This window comes from Lutjanus erythropterus, chromosome 20 (genome assembly GCF_056507025.1).
Source record: "Lutjanus erythropterus isolate fLutEry1 chromosome 20, fLutEry1.hap2, whole genome shotgun sequence".
NCBI classification, from domain to species: Eukaryota; Metazoa; Chordata; class Actinopteri; order Lutjaniformes; family Lutjanidae; genus Lutjanus; species Lutjanus erythropterus.
The window spans coordinates 31,425,266-31,445,157 of NC_139336.1; the positions used below are offsets into that span (position 1 = coordinate 31,425,266).

The 19,892-nt window shown below is 38.6% G+C and overlaps 1 protein-coding gene across 6 annotated transcripts; it reads left to right on the forward strand.

The window, feature by feature from the left end:
- The first annotated feature begins 559 nt into the window (after positions 1 to 559).
- rilpl1 (Rab interacting lysosomal protein-like 1) lies at positions 560 to 19,852 on the forward strand. Of its 6 annotated transcripts, XM_084745911.1 has the most exons (10): positions 560 to 1,194; positions 5,440 to 5,587; positions 6,336 to 6,454; positions 7,004 to 7,249; positions 8,986 to 9,162; positions 11,308 to 11,358; positions 11,469 to 11,623; positions 11,704 to 11,808; positions 14,257 to 14,344; positions 16,899 to 17,040. In XM_084745911.1, exons 1-10 carry the CDS (start codon positions 907 to 909, stop codon positions 16,902 to 16,904), a joined length of 1,383 nt encoding a protein of 460 aa, XP_084602037.1. In that variant the 5' UTR covers positions 560 to 906; the 3' UTR covers positions 16,905 to 17,040. The 6 variants fall into 6 exon arrangements, with proteins under 6 accessions (XP_084602037.1, XP_084602038.1, XP_084602036.1 ...); XM_084745912.1 differs by lacking the exon at positions 16,899 to 17,040 and having other exon boundaries at positions 14,257 to 14,350; XM_084745910.1 differs by lacking the exon at positions 14,257 to 14,344 and having other exon boundaries at positions 562 to 1,194; positions 16,899 to 19,852.
- The last annotated feature ends 40 nt before the right edge of the window (positions 19,853 to 19,892 follow it).

A 19,892-nucleotide genomic window follows, 5' to 3' on the forward strand; every position in this document is an offset into this window, starting at 1 on the left:
TGGAGTATTTTCATATTAGTAAAATAAATGAGTAAAGGATCTCAATACTTATACCATCCTTGATAATAATAATACCAAAAAAAATCATTAATTTATTATATGTTGTATTAACAATCTGAATCTTACAAACTAGCAGTAGTAGAGGAAGTATTCAGATATATTACTTAAGGTAGAGTAGTAATACAACAAACATATTTACATTTAAGAAGCTGAAATCAAAGAATTTTGACTTTTTTTTTTTTCTTGAAAAATTTCTCAAAGTGATTAATTGATTATTAAAATTGTTGGCGGTTAATATAATAATCAATTAAGCGATTGATTATAGCAGCTCTAGATGATAATATTTCGTATTTACAATCAGCAAAGTAACTAATACGTAAAATTGTCAAATAAATATAGTGGAGTAAAATGTACAATGTTATATATTTTTTTAAGTATAAAGTTGTACTTGAACAAATGTAATTATTTACTTTTTTCTTTTCCACCACTGGTGACAAATAAAACCTCTGCATTTTTAATACTGAAATTTTAAAAATACAGAAATCGAAGCAACACATTCGTCCATAAAGGTTTTATTTTGAAACGTCCAGCCGGATGTTCGCAGTTTCAATATGGCGGACTTGACAATGGTGGTCAGTAGCTGAGAGAAGGGACAGGCAGGACAGCGATGGGCCACAGCCGATATTTATCTCTAACAAATCAAAGTAACGCCCGGGCTCAGCCGTCAGTGATGGATACACGATAGTTACTGTGTTTTATTCTGTTTTACGGTGTATTTTTTCGTAGTTTATGAAGGTAAAGCGGTAGAGTTTAGCTAACTTAGCAGAATTGTTCTTCCAGGGGAAGGAAGTTTGCTGTGGCGGAGGAAACATAATAGGAAACCGCGGAGGGCCAAAGTATCCCGACATGGAGGAGTCCGGGTCGGCCCTGGAGAAGAATGTGGCTGACCTCACGGTGATGGACGTGTACGACATCGCCGCGGTGGTGGGCCAGGAGTTCGAGCGGATCATCGACCAGTACGGCTGCGAGGCTCTGTCCAGGCTGATGCCGAAAGTGGTGCGGGTGTTGGAGATCCTGGAGGTGATGGTGAGCCGCAGCAGCATCAGCCCGGAGACCGAGGAGCTGCGGCTGGAGCTGGACAAGCTGCGGCTGGAGCGGATAGACCGGCTGGAGAAGGAGAAGAAGCACAGAAAGGTCTCCGAACACTGCAGTATAGCAGGCCTGATCACTACATCATCAATCAATATCACACTGATTAAAGATTAAAGAGGTCAACAAGTTCTGTTTACTGCTAGAAAACAAATAAACAGACGGAGTGTAACTGGGCCACAAAGTTACTGTGATTAAATAATTTACTCAAGTAAAAATACCAATATCACACTGATTAAAGATGTCGTTCACAAGTCAGTTTTTCTTAAGAAAAGAGCTAATTTAACAGGGACATTACATTAACAGGGAGTTACTGTTATTTAACCAGAGGTGGAAGGAGTAAAAGTACTAATATCACTGCAAAAATACTCAATTTAGGTCCAGATTATTGGTACAAAATATAATCAACAAATACATTACAATCATTTTCAGTGTAGGAGGAAGTATTCAGATTCTTTACTTAAGTAAAAGTACCAGTACCACTGCAAAAATACTTTATTTACAAGTGAAGGTCCTCTCCTGAAAATGTTACTTAAGTATTATCAGAAAAATGTACTTGAGGTAAATGTACTCCAAGCAGAGAGATGGCCCCTGAGAGCAACGGTAGAAAGTAACTAAGTATATTACTAAAGGTTAAAAGGGTTTACAAGTTCTGTTTTCTGGTCGGAAACAAATAAACTGACCAAGAGTAACGGGGCTTCAAAGGTGGACGAAGTAATTATATCCTTTACTCGAGTACAAATATCAATATCAAAGTAAAAATACTCCATCACAAGTAAAAGTCCTCCACTGATAATTATCAGCAGGTTTGACTTGCCTGTACTTAAGTATATCCAGTTATACTACATAATACTTTTACTCCATTACACTTTGAAGGCAAATATTCTACTTTTTACTTAACTACGTTTTTTTAAACTAGTTAATGCTTCAATTTCCAGGCCCCATACTTTAATGGCCAATAGGTGGTAATTATCCCAAAATATATTTAATTTAATTTCTTAGAAATTAACCACAAATTACCTCCAATTTACCCATAAATTTCATGGTGTTATGTGATAACTGGCAAGTACCATTTTCATGTAGTTACAGAGGAACATTTTTGAATTTTCTCTGAATTTAATGTTAATTTGCAAGTGTCATTTTCATGCAAGTAGGTCGTAATTACCATTTAACATATTTGAACTTTCTTGGAAATTAGCTGCAAATTTACCCCAGATTTCATGGTAAATATGTGATAATTCTAATAACTGAAATTCCTTAGAGGTTTTCCTCAAATTTATTTAAAAATACCACAACATCATTTAATAATTCTATTCCACTATTTCTAAGTACGGTAACTATGGTAACTATTTCTAAGTGATGCAGAGTTCATTGACCAGCCATACAAAAGCTTTTATTGCCAAGTCAGTTAAGAAATTACAAGTTAAAGTGAGTAAAATATTACCCTCAGAAAGCAGCTGAGTTGGAGTAAATGGAAATACTCAAGTAAAGTACAAATACTCAGGTTTGTACTCAAGTAAACATCAGTCGGTGTACTGAATTTCTTGAATTAACTCACCCAGTCAGAGAGTTCCTGTTGGTTTTGCCACAGATGATGAATTTGTCCCTGAGTCAGCAGGAAAATGTTTCTCCTTTGACACTCCCGTTATATTTTTATCAAATGTGTGATTGTTTCCACTTAGTGATCAAGTCATGACAAAGATTAAACATAACACAATCTGAAATAAAGGAAGCGTAAAGTAAAATACTCCTGTCACTACACACCGTTGACTAAAACATCACAGAGTAAATTCATGTGATTACAGTTTAAAAGTAGCTAAATAAATACAGTTAAAAAGTTTACTGAATTGAATTAGGTACTGTGATTTAACAGCACTTCTACATATCACTGATAGAGTGCTATAAAACTATTGTAGTGACTTTATACAGCCCAGTAGGAGATAAAACTACCATAACTTCTGATAAGCTTCTGTAAGTGCTTCTTCCAACACCACATGTCAAATATAATAATACCTGCCTTCAACATCCTACTGAAGTAAAAGTGTAAAGTCAAAGTATATACATAGACTTTCATACTCCCTGATACCTGATACACCTGAACAACCCTATAATCTATTATAAGACTGTTATATTCATACATGAATAGGGAAGTAGTAAAGTTGATAAACTGATGTGGAGCTGCAAGGATTAATCGATTATTAAATTAACTACCAGCTATTTTTATAATTGATTAATTGGTTTGATTTATTCTTTTTGACACTTATATTTTATTAAATCATTTTTGATTAAGAAATAACAAATTAATTAAATATACAGTATAAGAACAAAAGTTACCAGGCACTATATTATCCATCTTGTCATCCAAGTTCTGACACAGACATTTTTATTAATTGTAACTTTTCTCTAATATTTGCTGTGTTTAGCATATATTAAATAAATTTAGTTCTTTATTCAGTTGAAATGAAATTATGTGAGAAGTTTTGAGGGGAAATGTCCCTTTAATTGAACTGAAAACAACACATAAACAGAAATCTGACATGTGACAAGAGGCTCCAGCTAGACATATTTTTGTCAAGAGTCAGAAGTGTGAAAGTTTGGAATCTGCTGGTTTAATCTTCGACAGTGTGTTTTATTTTATAAACCAAAAAAAAGTACTACAGCTGTCAGATAAATATGGTGGAGCAGAAGTGTCATAAAATGGAAACGCTCAAGTAAAGTTTAAGTACATCAAAGTACAGTAATCGAGTAAATGTACTCCACCACCGCTGATGAGATCCCTTTACGTTCATTGTGACGCTGTTGTGTTGGTTTTAAATCAGGATCAGAGCTCAGCGTCAGTCTCCTCGCTGCTATAAAAAAAAGTTTATGTGTGAGTTTCTCGTGACGGTGACTGAGGCGCGGTGGAGGACACAGTCACCGGTTCACTGATTAACTGTGTCTCATGAGTGTGATAAAGTGGATGTTTCTGCTGTGACTGAGAGGACTCGGTCAGTTTATGCGATTTTCACAGGGATTTAAGGTCGCCGTGAAAATACTTGGTGCTAAACTCAACAGCGTAGACGTGTGTGGTGGGAACAGTGAGGTACAGATGAGAGGACAGGACAGGGTCAACTAAAGGATCAGTTGTTTTCCCATAAGCCTTCTCCTGTGTGCTTATTGATTCGAGATTCAGGGCTTGATCAGTCACATGCTCAGAGGGATGCATGCAGGCTGGCTACACCAGCAGTGTCCTGTAAAACAGTCAGTCCTAGAGACTGGGTCGGGAACCACAGGTGGGTCACAGGAGGCTTTATTGTGGTCTCTCAAAAACTTAGAAAACTACTTGCAGATTATTTTTTTGTCAATCTACAAATTGTTGCAGCTCTAAAATATATGTAGTATGAGTATTAAAATGCTCAAGTGTATCTTGGCTCAGGTTGAAGGTGGACTGTGCAGTTTTTTCACTATATAAAAATGTAAAATGTACATATGTCTCAGGTGTACTGAAAACTAAACAAGTTTTTGTATAAGCTCAAATACAAATCTGCAGGGCAATGCACAGGATTTACCAGTACTTCACTGGTACTGTATACAGAGCTGAACCAGTTTGTCTGTTGATGATTGAATATTTGATTGTTTAATTCATTTGTCAGGCAAAAATCTTTCTTTAGTTTGAACTTCTCAAATCTGGTCATTTGCTGCTTTTCTGTGTTTTAAATCATTTTAAATTTAATATGTTTGGGTTATCGACTGTTGGTCAAATAAAAAAAGGTAGAAAAAAACACCCTAGTATCTATTATATTTATTATTTATTTACTTATTTATTTCTCGGGGACAGTGCATATTAATAAACATGACTGTAAATATATTATTAATGTAAATGACTCTGTTAAGTTTAGCAGTTTTCTGCAGTGTTTTAGACTAAAACATTAAAGTTGACTTAATCTCTTTTCATTATTGTAAACTTGGCGTATAATCAGAGTTTTGCACGGTGCTCTTCATGGCTCCTCAGATGTGGTTAGCAAGCATTTAATATCTTCATTAAATCAGATTTCAGAGCACAATTGAGCTTTTTTTTCTACATACAGACTGAGACAAATTAAAGGAAAAACATGAATTAACCAGAAGAGCAGCAGAATGAATGTCGATGCTTCACACAACAGGCTTCAGCCTCTGGGGATCATGAACATGTCCGTACGATATTTCACGGAAAATGCTAAGAATAATATGGCCACACGTAATAGACGTGATCGATAAGATGTTATAATGTTCGATACATGGCTACATGTGTGTTTTGTTGTGTGCGTCCAGGAGCTGGAGCTGGTGGAGGACGTGTGGAGAGGAGAAGCTCAGGACCTCCTCACACAGATCGCTCAGCTGCAGGAGGAGAACAAGAGTCTCCTCACCAACCTGTCCATCAAAGACCCCATCAGTGAGGAAGACCTGCAGAGGCATGAGGGTGAGGAAGACGCATGCTTCAAACACACACATACACACACACACACACACACACACACACACACAGACCGCAGGGTTCATTAACTCTAGATGCAGATAATCACCATCAGAAATCCACCTACTAGCAGCTGTAAAGCTCAGTAATTAACATGTCATATCTGTGTAATATGTTGGAGTATTCCTTGACTGGTTTTCAGTCTCAATGCTAAGCTAAGCTAACTGTCTCCTGGCTATAGCTTCATATTTACTGTGCAGACATTACCAAGGTACTGAGTAATAAATGTTAGAAAATTTTGAATTATTTGCTACCTGTTGTTTGTGTTTTGCTGTTGCAGAAAATTTTTTACAGACGCTCGATGTGTGTCACTCTCTCAGTTATGATCACAGTCACGCACACACAAATAAACACACAAATACACACACACCACACACACACACACACAAAGGAAGCCTTCTCTGTGTCTGACGGCGAGCCAGTCTTGTCTCTGCGTTCACACAGAGGCCACAGTCACCCCGACACACTGTGGACAGACCAGCCTCAGTGTACAAGCACACCTGCTACACACACACACACACACACACACACACACACACAGGGACACACACATGGACGCACGCACGCTTGCACACAAATCAGGCATCCTTCAGTCCGGTAAAAACGGATTATGAAGAATGCAAACTGTTTCTGATCGATTTGTTGTTGTTGGTGCGTCTCATCCCCTCCCTCGTCTCCTCTCTGCGGTCTCCAGGTATGACAGAGAGGGAGAGGCAGGTGATGAAGAAGCTTAAAGAAGTGGTGGACAAGCAGAGGGACGAGATCCGAGCCAAGGACAGAGAGCTCACACTGAAGAACGAGGACATAGAAGCAGTAAGGCCACAAACTCAACAGGAACTGGGCTGTGATGTTTTCTGCTTAAAGCTGCATGAGGAAACTGCATTTTCATCTTGATATGTTCAACACTCAGAGATATCTAGGGCAAAGATTTTACTACTCGACTGCACGTTTATGATATTAATTCAATTATTTCAATAAATATTTGTAGAGGCACAAGACAAAAATGTTGTATGTAACATTGTTTATGCTACGCTACATTACAGAGAAATACAAAAGCATAATAATGAGCCTCATCATGCTATTTGTAATCTACAGTAGATATCAGGAAAACACATCATTTGTTGAGGCAAAACCAGCAATATCTGAAAAAAATGTCTCTAGTAAACTGTATCATCATTTCACATATTTTTAGACAAAATGCAGCTTTATTATGATTCATTAAATAAATCTACATAACAGGGTTTTTAAGGTGTTTCCACTCACTCCCATTCTGTCATACTCTGGGTGTATTTGTCTTATTTACCTGTATGCTCTTCCTGTTCCTGTGTGTGTGTGTGTGTGTGTGTGTGTGTGTGTGTGCAGCTCCAGCAGCAGCAGTCTCGCCTCATGAAAATCAACCACGACCTGCGACATAAAATCTCTGTGGTGGAGGCGCAGGGGAAAGCACTGATTGAACAGAAGGTGGAACTGGAGGCCAGCGCTCAGGCGCGGGGGCAGGAAGTCACTGCCCTCCGGCAGGAAGTGACGCGCTTGAGGGAACGACTTCAGGGAGACCTGCCTGCCCAGAACCCTGAAGAACCCCCACCTCAGCCCCCCTCACCTGCAGAGGTAACACAGAACAATTAACAGAGCTACATTTGAGGGCGCAGTTACAATTTAAAGTGGCAATCTTGAAGAGTTTAATTTAAATAAATATTATATATGCAGTATCATGAATTGGGTGCCAACTCTGGCAGCATTCCTGGAAAAAATGCTGTATTAACTTACTTTTAATGTAAGCTTCACATTAAACGCATTTAACTGACCAAACACGACTTAACTTTTATTCTGAAGTAGCAGTTTGTCAGTCAGCTTCGCATTGACCGCTATCATTCATCAATAATGCATCTACAAAACAAGACTATGGTCATTTTGGGCATTTTTTTTGACAACATATCAGTCTGAATTGTGCAGGAGTAATGAAACAAGAAGGAGCCGCCACAGTGAGCTGATAGATAAAGAGCTGCAGGCGACAGGCTGCATACTTCAGCCAGATAATCAACTCCTGTCACTGTCCCCTGCTGATCACAGACTCATGCCGTGTGCAGCATAATATCAGATCACGGCTGCTCAGAGAATGATTGAAAAGGGCCAATTACTGCCTGACTTCGTTATTAAAATGACATTAGTTTGTGACCTTTAGTGCTAAACTGCATTTGCTGTTACCACCACAAACACAGGTGTCGCCACATCGACCAGGACTGAAATCATCAAGATCGCCACTTCAGTGTTAAAATCAGTTAGTTTAACTTTAATGGCTTCCTGTCTACAGTACATTCTGGGTTAAAGTCTGACTGACTGTCATCCTCTTTCTCTCTAAACCTTTCTCTGTTGTTTCTTATCTAAAAAGGTTAATCTGTCAAATACATCTTTAAAAAAAAACTTCAGAAGAAAAGACGAGTTCAATATACTGTTTGGGAAATGTGCTTATTTGCTTCCTTGCTGATTGAGATTAGATTAATCTGATGCCACTCTCTTGTCTGTCTATTTAGTATGAGGCTACAGCCAGGTGACAGTTAGCTTAGCTTAGCATAAATGCTGGAAACAGGGAAATAGCCAGGCTGGCTCTGTCCAAACATAAAAAGCCTAATTGCAGCACAGAAACCCTCAACACAAGAACCACAACATCAAGAATATATAGATATAACTTGTTTCGATCAGTTGGCTAATGGATTAGTTGATCGTAGGAAAAATAATCTACTAATCTTTTGATAATCAACTAATCATTAACATAATTTTTCATGCAAAAATGGCAGTAAATGCTGTTTTCAGCCTCTCTTATATGAAGATTTCCTGCTTTTCTGTTTTGTGTAATTTTAAGTTGAATATCTTTTTTTTTGTGAACGGACAAAACAAGACATTTAAGACCTCACCTCAGACTTTGAGAAGCTGGGACACACATATCTGACCTCCTACAGACCAAACAATCAATCATTTAATCTAGAAAATAACCAGCAGATTAAGGATAATGAAAATGATTGTTAGTTACAGACTCACTTGTAACTTTGGACAGAGCCAGTCTAGCTGTTTCGCCCTGTCTTCAGTCTTAATGCTAAGCTAAGCTAATCGTCTTGAATGCATCTTGTCGTCTAACTCTCTGTAAGAAAGCAAATGAGCGTATTTCCAAAATTGTTGGATCTTGCTGTAAGTTCTGGTTTTGAAAGAGAGAGAATTATTTTATGTGCAACTTTTCAAACCAATATTATAACTAATAATTTCCCACTGAAGCCACAACATGTGACAAAAAGAGAAACTAACTAGGATTGCTTTGTAAACAGATAATAAAGTGTGTTTTGCTCCACCAGCGTGGTAAAGCTGCTACAGTGGTGGTGGGTGCTGAGGGCTGGTCAGACAGACCTGACCCCTCTGAGCTGATGGTGGGTGGGTTTCACCCGTCCCCGAGACCCCTGCCTGGTTCCCTCAGCCCAGAGGGACACGAGGACGGGGACGAGGACGCTGAGGACGAGGCAGTGTTGCTCTGGGTAATAACAGAAGCGCTAGTTAGTGAACCAGAGTGGTGTGATTGTCCCAACTCTTAACTCAAAAACCTGCACTCCCCTCCCAGAAGAAACAACCGTATCAGTAGAAACAAGAGAAAAAGCTAGTGGACTAACATTTGTGTGACCCATGAGACGTGCTGAAATGGCTTGGCATGGGTGATCAAGAACTAACAGAGAGTGTCGCTCTGCAGCCAACTGGGTGAGACTTTCTGGACGACTGCACTGGTGACCTTTCTAAATATAGACCTCCTCAACAGCTCAGCCTCTAACAGCACTTGAAGTTGTCCTTTAATGCACCGTGAGACACTGACAATAGAAATGGTTGTTTAAAGTCCAACTGAAATTTAACTGCACGTTCATTTTCCGCTACAAAATACACATATCTGCTCTTTAAACCACATGTCCTGTGTTCACTTTTGAGATAGATAGATGCAGTGTCATCGGCAGACAGTCACAATAATCGAGTTTCCAAACAAATTTCCAGAAAGTCTGTGAAAGAAAATGCAAATGAAGGTGCACTAAGAATATTAGGAGTTGGTTCTCTGGGATAAACAGCTGGTGGGGCTGATTCTCCTGTTTGGTGCCTTTGCAGAAGAAGAAGTCTCAATGAGTTGATGTCCTCAAAAAAGCATCAGACAGACCTCAAAGTGATAAACCATGTGGAAAACATCAGGAAAATTTCTTTCATGTATTAGTTTAAAGAAGGCTACAGTCTCCTCATCACCCCACGCAGATCTGATATTTTCTTCCTCGCAATTTTCGTGAGTGACAGATAAGCATTTTGTTTTTATTGATACACCAGTATTTCCACCTCAGCTAAGAGTAAAAACTGTTTTGTGATACTTTTTTTTTAGTATCTTGAGTGTTTACACACAGGCGTTTTTATCGTGCAAATTAAACATTTGCATAAAAATGGGTGATGGAAACATTTACTGACTAAGATCCAGACAGCAGCCTAATGCACATCACTAGAGCCACAGACTTTGAGCAAAAAAAGCTCAAAGCAACAAAAATTATCGTCTATTAATATTTCATGTATTTATTCTAGTAATGCATGAAGCTAAAAAATGCAGTTTTCTTTTAAGATATGTTAAATTCCCTCCAAAACACAAACAAGGTTATGCATTAATTTCACACATGGATTGTGAAAGAGATGACAGCAAGAAAAACACAAAAACATACATGGATGCATTCCTCCTTTTTTGCTCGTGTGGGGGAGCTATGAAACAGCTGGTTGTAAAATTAAGATATTTAACTCTTGCTGGCGATGCCATACTGTTACCATTAGCGGTATTCTCTGCTGGCCTCACCAGATTTTACTGTCCTGAACTCTTCCACCAAAATGATATCTGATTTGCTGTCTGTTGTCTGTGTGAATCCATGTGAGTGCAGCATGAAAGTCTCCTTCTTCTCTGAACACATGTCCTGAATCTTAGCTTGTTATATGCTACTTAAGTCAGATTGCAGGACGTATAGCTAATTAGCTGCTTAGCTGCAACACATTAAACTGCAGTAAACAGTAAACAGTCCTGCAAATGTCGCAAGAGCCCAGTTAGACTCTGGTGTGCTCCTTATTCTTCAAAACCTCTAGCAACATGCTGTCTGTCCAGGATAGCCTGCAAGTCAATCAACAAACACAGGCCTCTCCAGACAGCTGAGACCAAACTTAGTATTTCTTTTTGCTTAAAAAAGGAAATTTTACATAGAAGATGCTCTGCTGTAGGCATGCTGCGGAAGATGTGTCAAGCTTCGTCTTTGCCCCATGTATGTGATCGTGACAATAAGTACAAAAGCCAAACATATTCAGTGTACAAGGATATAAAATAAACAAAGGGTTTTTTCCTTTAAAAAAGCAGTTGATGATAAATTCATAAGAAATGACATTATTTTTCAGTTGGACTTAAACATTGTTTATAGAATAAATATTAATAAGAATGATGGTTTGTTTTTTTGCTCAGTGCATGAGTGACTCAGCTGCATGTGTTGTTGAAGTTTTTAACAGACAGTGAATGTCTCGAGTGTGCTGAGTTAAAAAAAACAAAAGTTTTAGCCTAGAGGGAGGAGGGAAGGGCGAACAAATGTATTGGAACAAGGATGTCTGACTTAGAGTCCAACGTTTGCCACCAGGAGGCGATGTGCGATGAGGACATGCCTGCTGTGTTCCAATATTTTACCAAGGTATCCTCACTCCTTCCTTCCCATCTGCCTTCCTTCCTTCCTTCCTTCCTTCCTCCTTTCTTTTTTCTCTGGTTCTGTTTCCTCTGCGTGACGTGTTTGTCTCTCGGCAGGAGGCGTTGTGCGAGGAGGAGGCGGGAGGCCTGGACCCAAAGGACCCCAACCGGCCCCGGTTCACCCTGCAGGAGCTGAGGGACGTCCTCCACGAGAGGAACGAGCTCAAGGCCAAAGTGTTCCTGCTGCAGGAGGAGCTGGCCTACTACAAAAGGTCCTCACAGTCACATAAACTTCAACACGAGGAGATAAATTCTGATATTTTTTGGTAGTCACTGTGGTCTGTCTTTGCAGTGATGAGGCAGAAGACGAGATTGTCACTCCCAGTCCGTCTCCGTCGCCTGAACTGAGGACTCGCTCCCGTTCTTCAGCCCAGCCAGAGTCAGGAATCAAACGCCTGTATGTTGAGCTCACATCCCTGCAAATACACTCACCTGCTCATGAAAACACTCGTCTGCACCTTCCTTCACTTGGAGATTAAAATCAAAACAGATTGCTTTGCATGCGCTGAGTAAAGGCTAATTAAAAAGGTCCCTGCACGCTCAAACATTTACATATTGCTCTTCAAGAAATATGCAAATGAAATCTTGGCTTGAGCTTGTTGTTTTTAAGAGAAGTAATGCCTCCTCATCAGTTGTACCAGACATTTGGGACTGTTTCAGGCTGGTAACATTAGCTTTGTTTTTGTTGTAACCCTCGATGTACACAGGGAGTCGATTAATTAGTCGAAAACAAAATGTCACCAACCACAAAAGAAACACATTGGCACCAGACTGAAAATGTAACCACAAGAACAGTTGTTTCAGCTGCATCCACTCAAAAATTCAGTGATTATAACTGGAAACAGCTCAAGTAAACGCCCGCTTCCTGTGTTTGTTTGGCCTGTAAAAACAGAGCAGAGATAACACAGCAGCTGACTGAAATATGTCAAAATCTGGACGGCATGCAGCTCCAGTTCATGCCATAGTTCCAAGGTGTCCGTGTAAAGATCAGACTATACAACAACACCTGAACCTAACATGTCAAACCCACTAAAACAACATTGTTTTACCATCGTAGGAGGGTTAGTGAAGGGCCTAAGCTCTGATGAGAAACTTAATTCGTCAGCTGACATTGTGACGATCTGCTCTGATTAATTGCTGCAAAGCGGATACAAGATTTAATCAGTCAGTCTCCTGCTGAGCTGAATCAGATCTCATCTCACCTATTAAATATGACGCCTTTGCTCTGTGATGTTTTGTCTCCGCTCGTTTCCTCTGAAGTTTAATAAGCCTAATTATATATTAAAAAAAAAAACAGACTAATTTCCTCTGACATCATCAGATGATGTGAGGCATCTTCATTGTGGGAAAATCTGTTTTATATTTAGCGGTTGAGATTTACATGTAAAATCCAACATCAAGTTTGTTTCCTTTGTCCGTCGTCGTCCCACCGTTATCTCTATGAACAGATATCTGCATATGAATTAAGAGTCTGCAGGCAAGGGGCAAGATTTTGACATCAAAAGCTTTTTTATAAGTTTTATTTCCATTTCTATCCTTCAGCTCCTTTCTTGCATCTTAAGTTGCTGCTCAATGGGCTCATTCAATGTCACTAGTGTCAAATAGTGAAAAATATCCTTCCTGTGTTCCCAGAGTTTAAGTTCACGACTTTAGATTTGTTTGATAATCAGTTCAAAACCAAATGATATTCATTTTACAGCAAAAGTTCATTAATAACCTTTCAGAATATTGTGAAGTTGTCTGAGAGAAAAATTCTGCTCCTCTTCTTCGCTCTGTTTTCAGACTTTGTCCAGTCACAGGTCGGTAAGATAATAAGATTGTTGACTTTCTTTCTTGAAAAGTCGTTATGTGACGACCTGAGAATCAACTGTCTTTCTGAACCTTCAATCTGTCAAATTTTTTACAATTAATCAATCATTTATTTAGTGGAAACAACTTCCCATTAATCCTAAACCCAAAGATAATCAATTTACAATAGAGAAAATTCTAAATCTTCACTTAGAAACAGCCGATGTTTGGCATTTATAATTTGAAAAATTACTAAAATGATGAATCAGTTATTACAGTTGTTGATGGTTATTTTTCTGTCAGTTGGCTCATTTATTAATCGACTAATAGTTTCAAAGGTGAAGCATTATATTGTGGAGTGTTTCATTGACACTACAGTTTTTTTTATGACACTTTAGATGCTGCAGAAGTTTCCACTCTTTTCTCGCCCATGTAAATACAGTACAGTATTATGTTGCTTTATATTGGCGTGGAGGTTCATCGCTGAGCTTGGGATCAGTATGTGTGACAAAATAATCATCACATGATACCGGAGGAGGAGGAGGAGGAGGAGGAGGAGGAGGAGGAGTGTTGTTTTTGGACGCAGCTCCTGTCCAGACAGAACTTTAAGATTTAACAAACCGTGTCTTTGCACTGAGCCTTTTCTCCGCCTCAGATCATTTCACTTTTTGAGATTTGAAGTCACGTTGCTTGGCGTTTTCTTTCAGACACACTCACAGTCTGTGTGCACGGTTAATAATCAGCATGTTTATGTCATGAGGCAGGTATATCACATGACACACACACATCATCATCACCATGTAGCCAGAGAAGGAGAGTGTTTTCATGTTCCTGCACCTTTTCAGTTTTCTACCTACACTAAAATTAATACATGACTTGTTTTGGTTTGAGTTTTAGTGAAAACTTTACGTCAGGTTTGGGTCAAACAGAGGTCAAAGGTTGATGTGGTCCCTGTCTCCCCTCCTCCCCCCTCTGTTCGTCTCCCCCCTTCCCTCCCCCCTCCTCTCTGTATATCTCTTCCTGTTTGTGCCTGTGTGTCTTTACCTCTGTGTAACAGGATCTTCACAGCCATTATGCCGATGGTGGCGGCTGGTTTGATCCCAGATGACCCCACTTTACAGCCAATCAGACGTCTCGTATCGCTTGTATGACTCTATATTTGGTTGGCTTCACGTTCTCAGCTAACAGCCTCCATCCCCCTTGTACGGAAGTCCATTTCTGCCAGTGTGATGAAAAAAAATATCCTGAAAGCCATTTTAATGAGAAACTCGAAATGATGACTCAGTATTTTAACATTTGGGCGACTATAATCGTTGTTGTTTAATCCATCGATCATTTCTCAATTAATCAATTAGTTTTTTGGTCTATAAAGTGTCTGAAAATGGTGACAAATGTTCAGCGCTTCCCTGAGCCCAAGGTGACGTCCACAAATGTCTTGCTTTGTCCACAACTCAAAGAAAATATTCACATTTGAGAAAATTAAATCAATGAATTTGGACTTTTTTTTGTTGTAACAGTTTGATTGGCAAAATAGTTGGTGATGAATTTAATAGTTGACAATTAATAGATGAATCATTGCATCTCTAACTCAGAATATTTAGTTAGCATCTCTAAACAATGAGAAACCTCATCAAAATAATGAATTAGTACATCAGAAACCTTCTGACAATAATGATAAACTTTCTCAAAATAATGTCAAAATAATGCACAACTTTCTCAAACTGACTTGGTATCTTAAAGTGACTAAGATTAGAAATTATTTAGACACACTAAATCATTATTTTAATAAAGTTTCTCATTATAATGACTGAAAAGATCTTTTTTTTTTCGTCACAGTGGCTGAAATGGGCTTCGTTACCCCTGCATGTGCCGGCGCTGCTTTCTGTGCCTTTTTCACCACCTTTGTAGTGTTCTGATTGGCTGATTGTGGGGCTGTCTTTGTCTTAGTAACATTGTCCAGTGGGATGATTGTGGGTCATAAAAAAAAAAAAATCAGCCAGTCAGAACATGAACGTGTCGTCTCTGTTTGTCGTCTTGTCTCGTCTCTCGTCTCACTGACCACAGTAACAACTCGCTCACGTCTCTGCTCTAAACTCATCAGAATAATTTACAAACTAAAGCGCTTTCAGCTCTTTTGCATCAGTGATTAAAACACTTGTATTAGACAGAAACTCATCATAGTTTATTCTGCAGTAAAGCACTGATCAGTTCACGTAGGACGAGTTAATTCCAGTTATAATCATTTTAATTTTTGTGTCAATGCAAAAAGTATTAAAACGTAACTTGACTTATTCTAATGTAAAAGTGTCTTAAATCTTAAATATGCAGAATTTCTTAAACAGTCTTATTTATTCGGGGACCCAAATAAAATCACCTGTGACCCACCTGTGGGTCACAACCCAGTGTTTAGGAACAACTGCACAAGACTATATCTTGCATTGATGGTCAAATTTTGTGCAAAGCTGTGCTGAGTGTCTGCAATTAGCCGCACAGCTACCTCCACCGGCTTAAACAGGATAACGTGATCAGACCTCTGCTCTCGTCCACCGAGGGACTGAAAGACGATCTGAAGAAACGGGCTTTAATGTTCAGTAGAACACAGCAGATACTTTATTGATTCTGTTGCTGCTATCAGTGAATCAATAAACAGTCTGATGAGCTTTGAGGCTGATCAATACTCTCATGGTAATCAAGCTGCCAGGATTTTATTAAATGAAGTAGAACAGTCAGCTGTTTAAGTTTGTCTTCTTTTGAAAGATTATTCATCATAACTGACAGAAACAATCCTTTTTTATTTTAAGTTTATATCGGACACGTTGTTTAAAGCTGCTGCAGGCGATTTTAACTTTTCTTCTTTAGATAAACTTAAATTTTTGGTCACAATGAGCTGTGAACCTGATTTGTCATTATTTTGGTGCCTGAAAATTACATGGTTTTAATTGAAAATATTACAGTTTTAACAATAAATCAATTTTCCCTTGAATGAATTTACTCTATAATTTTTAACAAGAGTTTTGGGGGATTTCTAAGACAAAAAAAAAGATTGAAGTTTATCTAAAGAAGAAAAGTATCTTGACAAAAGATTAGCAGTTGGTGAAACTTTTTCAAAACTTGGGATCAAAACTCAGAAACCTTTTGCAGTCCGTTGCCTTGAGTCTCAACTTTTTCACAAGCTAATAACAATGAAAAATTCAAATTAAAATACTTTTAAAATATATTTATTTCCATATAACTTCTGCCAAAGTCACAGAAAGCCACTGGAGAGCAGCTAAAGAGCTGCAGGTTGCAGACGCCCACATTATGATAAGATACCATCAAGAACACCTTTTAATCAGTTTAGCCTTTCACTCAGTGGTGGAAAAATTACTTTCAGCATTTTTAATTCTCATCAGTGCGGCCAACAAGTGAACAAAATAAAGAAAACAACCTCACTGCTGCAGGAAGCATTGGAATTTATAGGAAATTAGATTTTAGTTTTACAGAATTTATACTAAGGTATCAATGATTTTAATGTATTGATGTTTTTAAATGCCACACTGCTGTATAATGTAACACTAACACCGCTTTACAATGACTGATATTCACTGCGCACATTACACACACACAGACACACACACACGCTACTGTCATCTGACTCTTCACTGACTCATTCATTAAAGACATGTCCTCTGTCTCCTCTGTCTCCTCTGGTCTCCTCAGGTTTAGTTTCTTCTCACGTGACAAGCAGCGGAGCTTGCAGCGCAGCGCACAGTTTGACGTCGGCATCGGCCCGTGGGCGGGGAAGGACGACGTGTACACAGAACAGGCCCAGGAGGCGTTGCAGCACATGTAGTCAGCGGTCAGAGGACTCCCAAACTCCCGGGACTCTTTAACACTCCATGTCCATCACTCGAGGCCGGCCTGTGAAGCGCCGACCGCACTCCAAACCACCGCTAGTGACTCACACCGCAAATGAAATATCACGCGCTTCAGGTGAGAAGGCCGACTGACAGAAGAGTGAACGGATCAGCTGGAAGGAGGCTCCTGCTTTAGATAAAGAAATTCATGAAATCCTCTTAAAAAAAAAAAAAAGTTTATTTAAACACCTGAGAAGCATACTGTTTATCTCAGTGAGTGATGGCACATACAGACTGAACTCTAAAAATATAAAGTGTTTGAAGGGTTTTACAGAATCAGACATGATTTATGTAAACAGGAGGAGAAGGAAAAACTCAAGTTGAAGGATGGAAAGTGGAAAGTTGTTGCAAACCGAGTGGATAATGACATGAGAGTCAACGCAAGTGGGTGAAAAATGCGACACAGATGAAGGTTTGGGACACAAAAGTGTGCTGAAGATTATCCATCTAAAAATTTCCACTTTTTAGTTTGAAAGGGTTCATGATTTGCTGAAAGATGAGGGTTTTATCGTAAGAAATTAAAGAAAAACATACAAATGCTGCAGGTTTTCACTTTATGAGCTTTAGATTAAGGATGCTGTCACACCTACCTCGTTTGGGTCAAACTTTTCAGTTTGATCCAAACCAAATTTACAAGTGTGAATCCTCTCCTGGACCAGGGTTCAGGGCCAAACAACCGAACCGAAAGAGGTGGTCTCAGTCCGGATCGAATTGAACCATGGATCGGTTTATTTTTTCACACAGTATTCTGACACTTTTCATTTATTTCCCAAGATGATTAAAGACGGGGACATAAAATTGAGCTGATAACACACATGATGATTCTTTAATCTGTTCACATAATTACAAAGTGGAACCAAAATTAACCAGATAAAATGTGTGCAGTGTCACAAAAACATGACTCTTGGTTCAAATGTTTAGGCGTGAAAGCACCCTTATTCTTGCAAGTTAAAGCAACACTTTTGTGTCCCTTTAATTTATTTAAATTTTCTGTCCTTGTTCTCGTGGGCAGCTAGTAGGTCCATCACCAGCATTTTGCAAAACTATGCAGCTCTACAAATATAAAGAGTGCGGGGCTTCGTGTATAAAATGATGCTTAGAATCACAATTTAAAAGCTGTGCACAGAAAAAGATTACAGCACTAACAAATGCTTTTATTTTTAATATACATCATGCAATATACGCCAAGTATGGAGGCACAAACATTTACTTTCTCCCCACGTTTCTGCATGTATGACACCAACAATTTGGCAAAGTTTACCAAAAAAATGCTTTAAATGCTCATTCCTACAATAAGAGCTGGTGCGATGTACCAGTATTAATGATAAGCTTGATATTTAAAAACTGAAATATCATGTTAATAAGACAATATTATGTTATTGTGTAAATAATCCAGCACCTGTATGCTCTTGAATCCTTTCCGTTTCATTCCATTCTTACCCCCCCCCCCCCAAACACCACTCGCTCACACACCTTTTAACTCTCCATTAAGTGTAACTTTCTGTACGCTGATGACAGACCCTCTCTGTGCATCCTTACACTCATATTTTGAGTGTAATTCATTTGCAAAAGAAGAAACAAAGCACACAATAAACGAAGTTAAAGATCAATTTAACTGGTAACATTTTTTCCCAAAAATTTTCTACAGATATTGTGATTATATCGTGAATTCTTTTGGCCTCAGTAATCATGCAGTGAAGTCTGATAATATGACAGCCCTAGTGGCAATAAGCAGAATGTAGAATAACACCAGCTTTCTCCTGCATAAAGAGCGTCTTCCTGTAATCTTGGTTTGTGTAGGAAACGCTGAGCCGCATCTTTTGATAAAAAAAGATGACTTTTTTAATAAAAGGGAGACTTTTTTAAAGCGCTTCTTGTACTAATAGGTAACAGGAAAACTGAAGAACATTTTGAAAAATGTTCATAGTAGAGTTCTGCAAGTTTGGCAACATTTAACTTTTTTCTGCATCATGTAAATGGGCAAATATCAAGTAGAAAAGAAACAGCAATAATATGCATTTTTAAATGTTGGTGTGTTAAATACCTACGAGAGAAGTGTGCACTGGTTGACTTGTGCTTATATGCATCATTTATACAAGCCCTCAAAATCAAAACATTAAATTGCACAGCAGAAGAAAAACAGTATTATCTGAATACACTGTAAAATCATGAGGTTGGAGACTGTTGAGAAGTTAGAAATGACAGAATCAGATTGTGGTTTTCAAAAGTTGAAGCTGAAGTGCCAAGTGTGGTTTACATTTACAAAAAAAAACAACAGAAAAGCTAATTGGTGGTTGCAGCTTCTGCTTTTCCTGCTTAACACTGACTGACGTCTTCACCCCTCTGACAGGCAGAGAGTAGCTGTGGTGTGTTTTAATAGTAGAGGCACTTTATCTTCATTTATACTCACCCAGCGAGGTGAAATAAATGAATGTAAAACGGATGAGGACGCTATAATGAGGACGGTAATGAGCGCGTTGTCAATGCAGCTGCCCCTGTTTTACATATTCAGACAAAATAATGATATTTATCGCAAGAGAGTCTCATAATTTAAAGGGATCCGGACGAATTTGGGCATGAAAACAGTGAAACATTAAAGGGAAATTGAGTCCGAGTGCTCATTATTTAAGTCAGTGTTGATCACCATCTCTCATGTGTTTCCCTCATTAAAATGGATATTTAAAAGATATAATGAATGGATCAGTGCTTTATTAAATGAGCTGTCTCCTCAATAATAAAAACTCTGTAATGTTTGGAGTGTTTGTCTGTTTTTTTTTTTTTTTAATGTTCCTGCCAG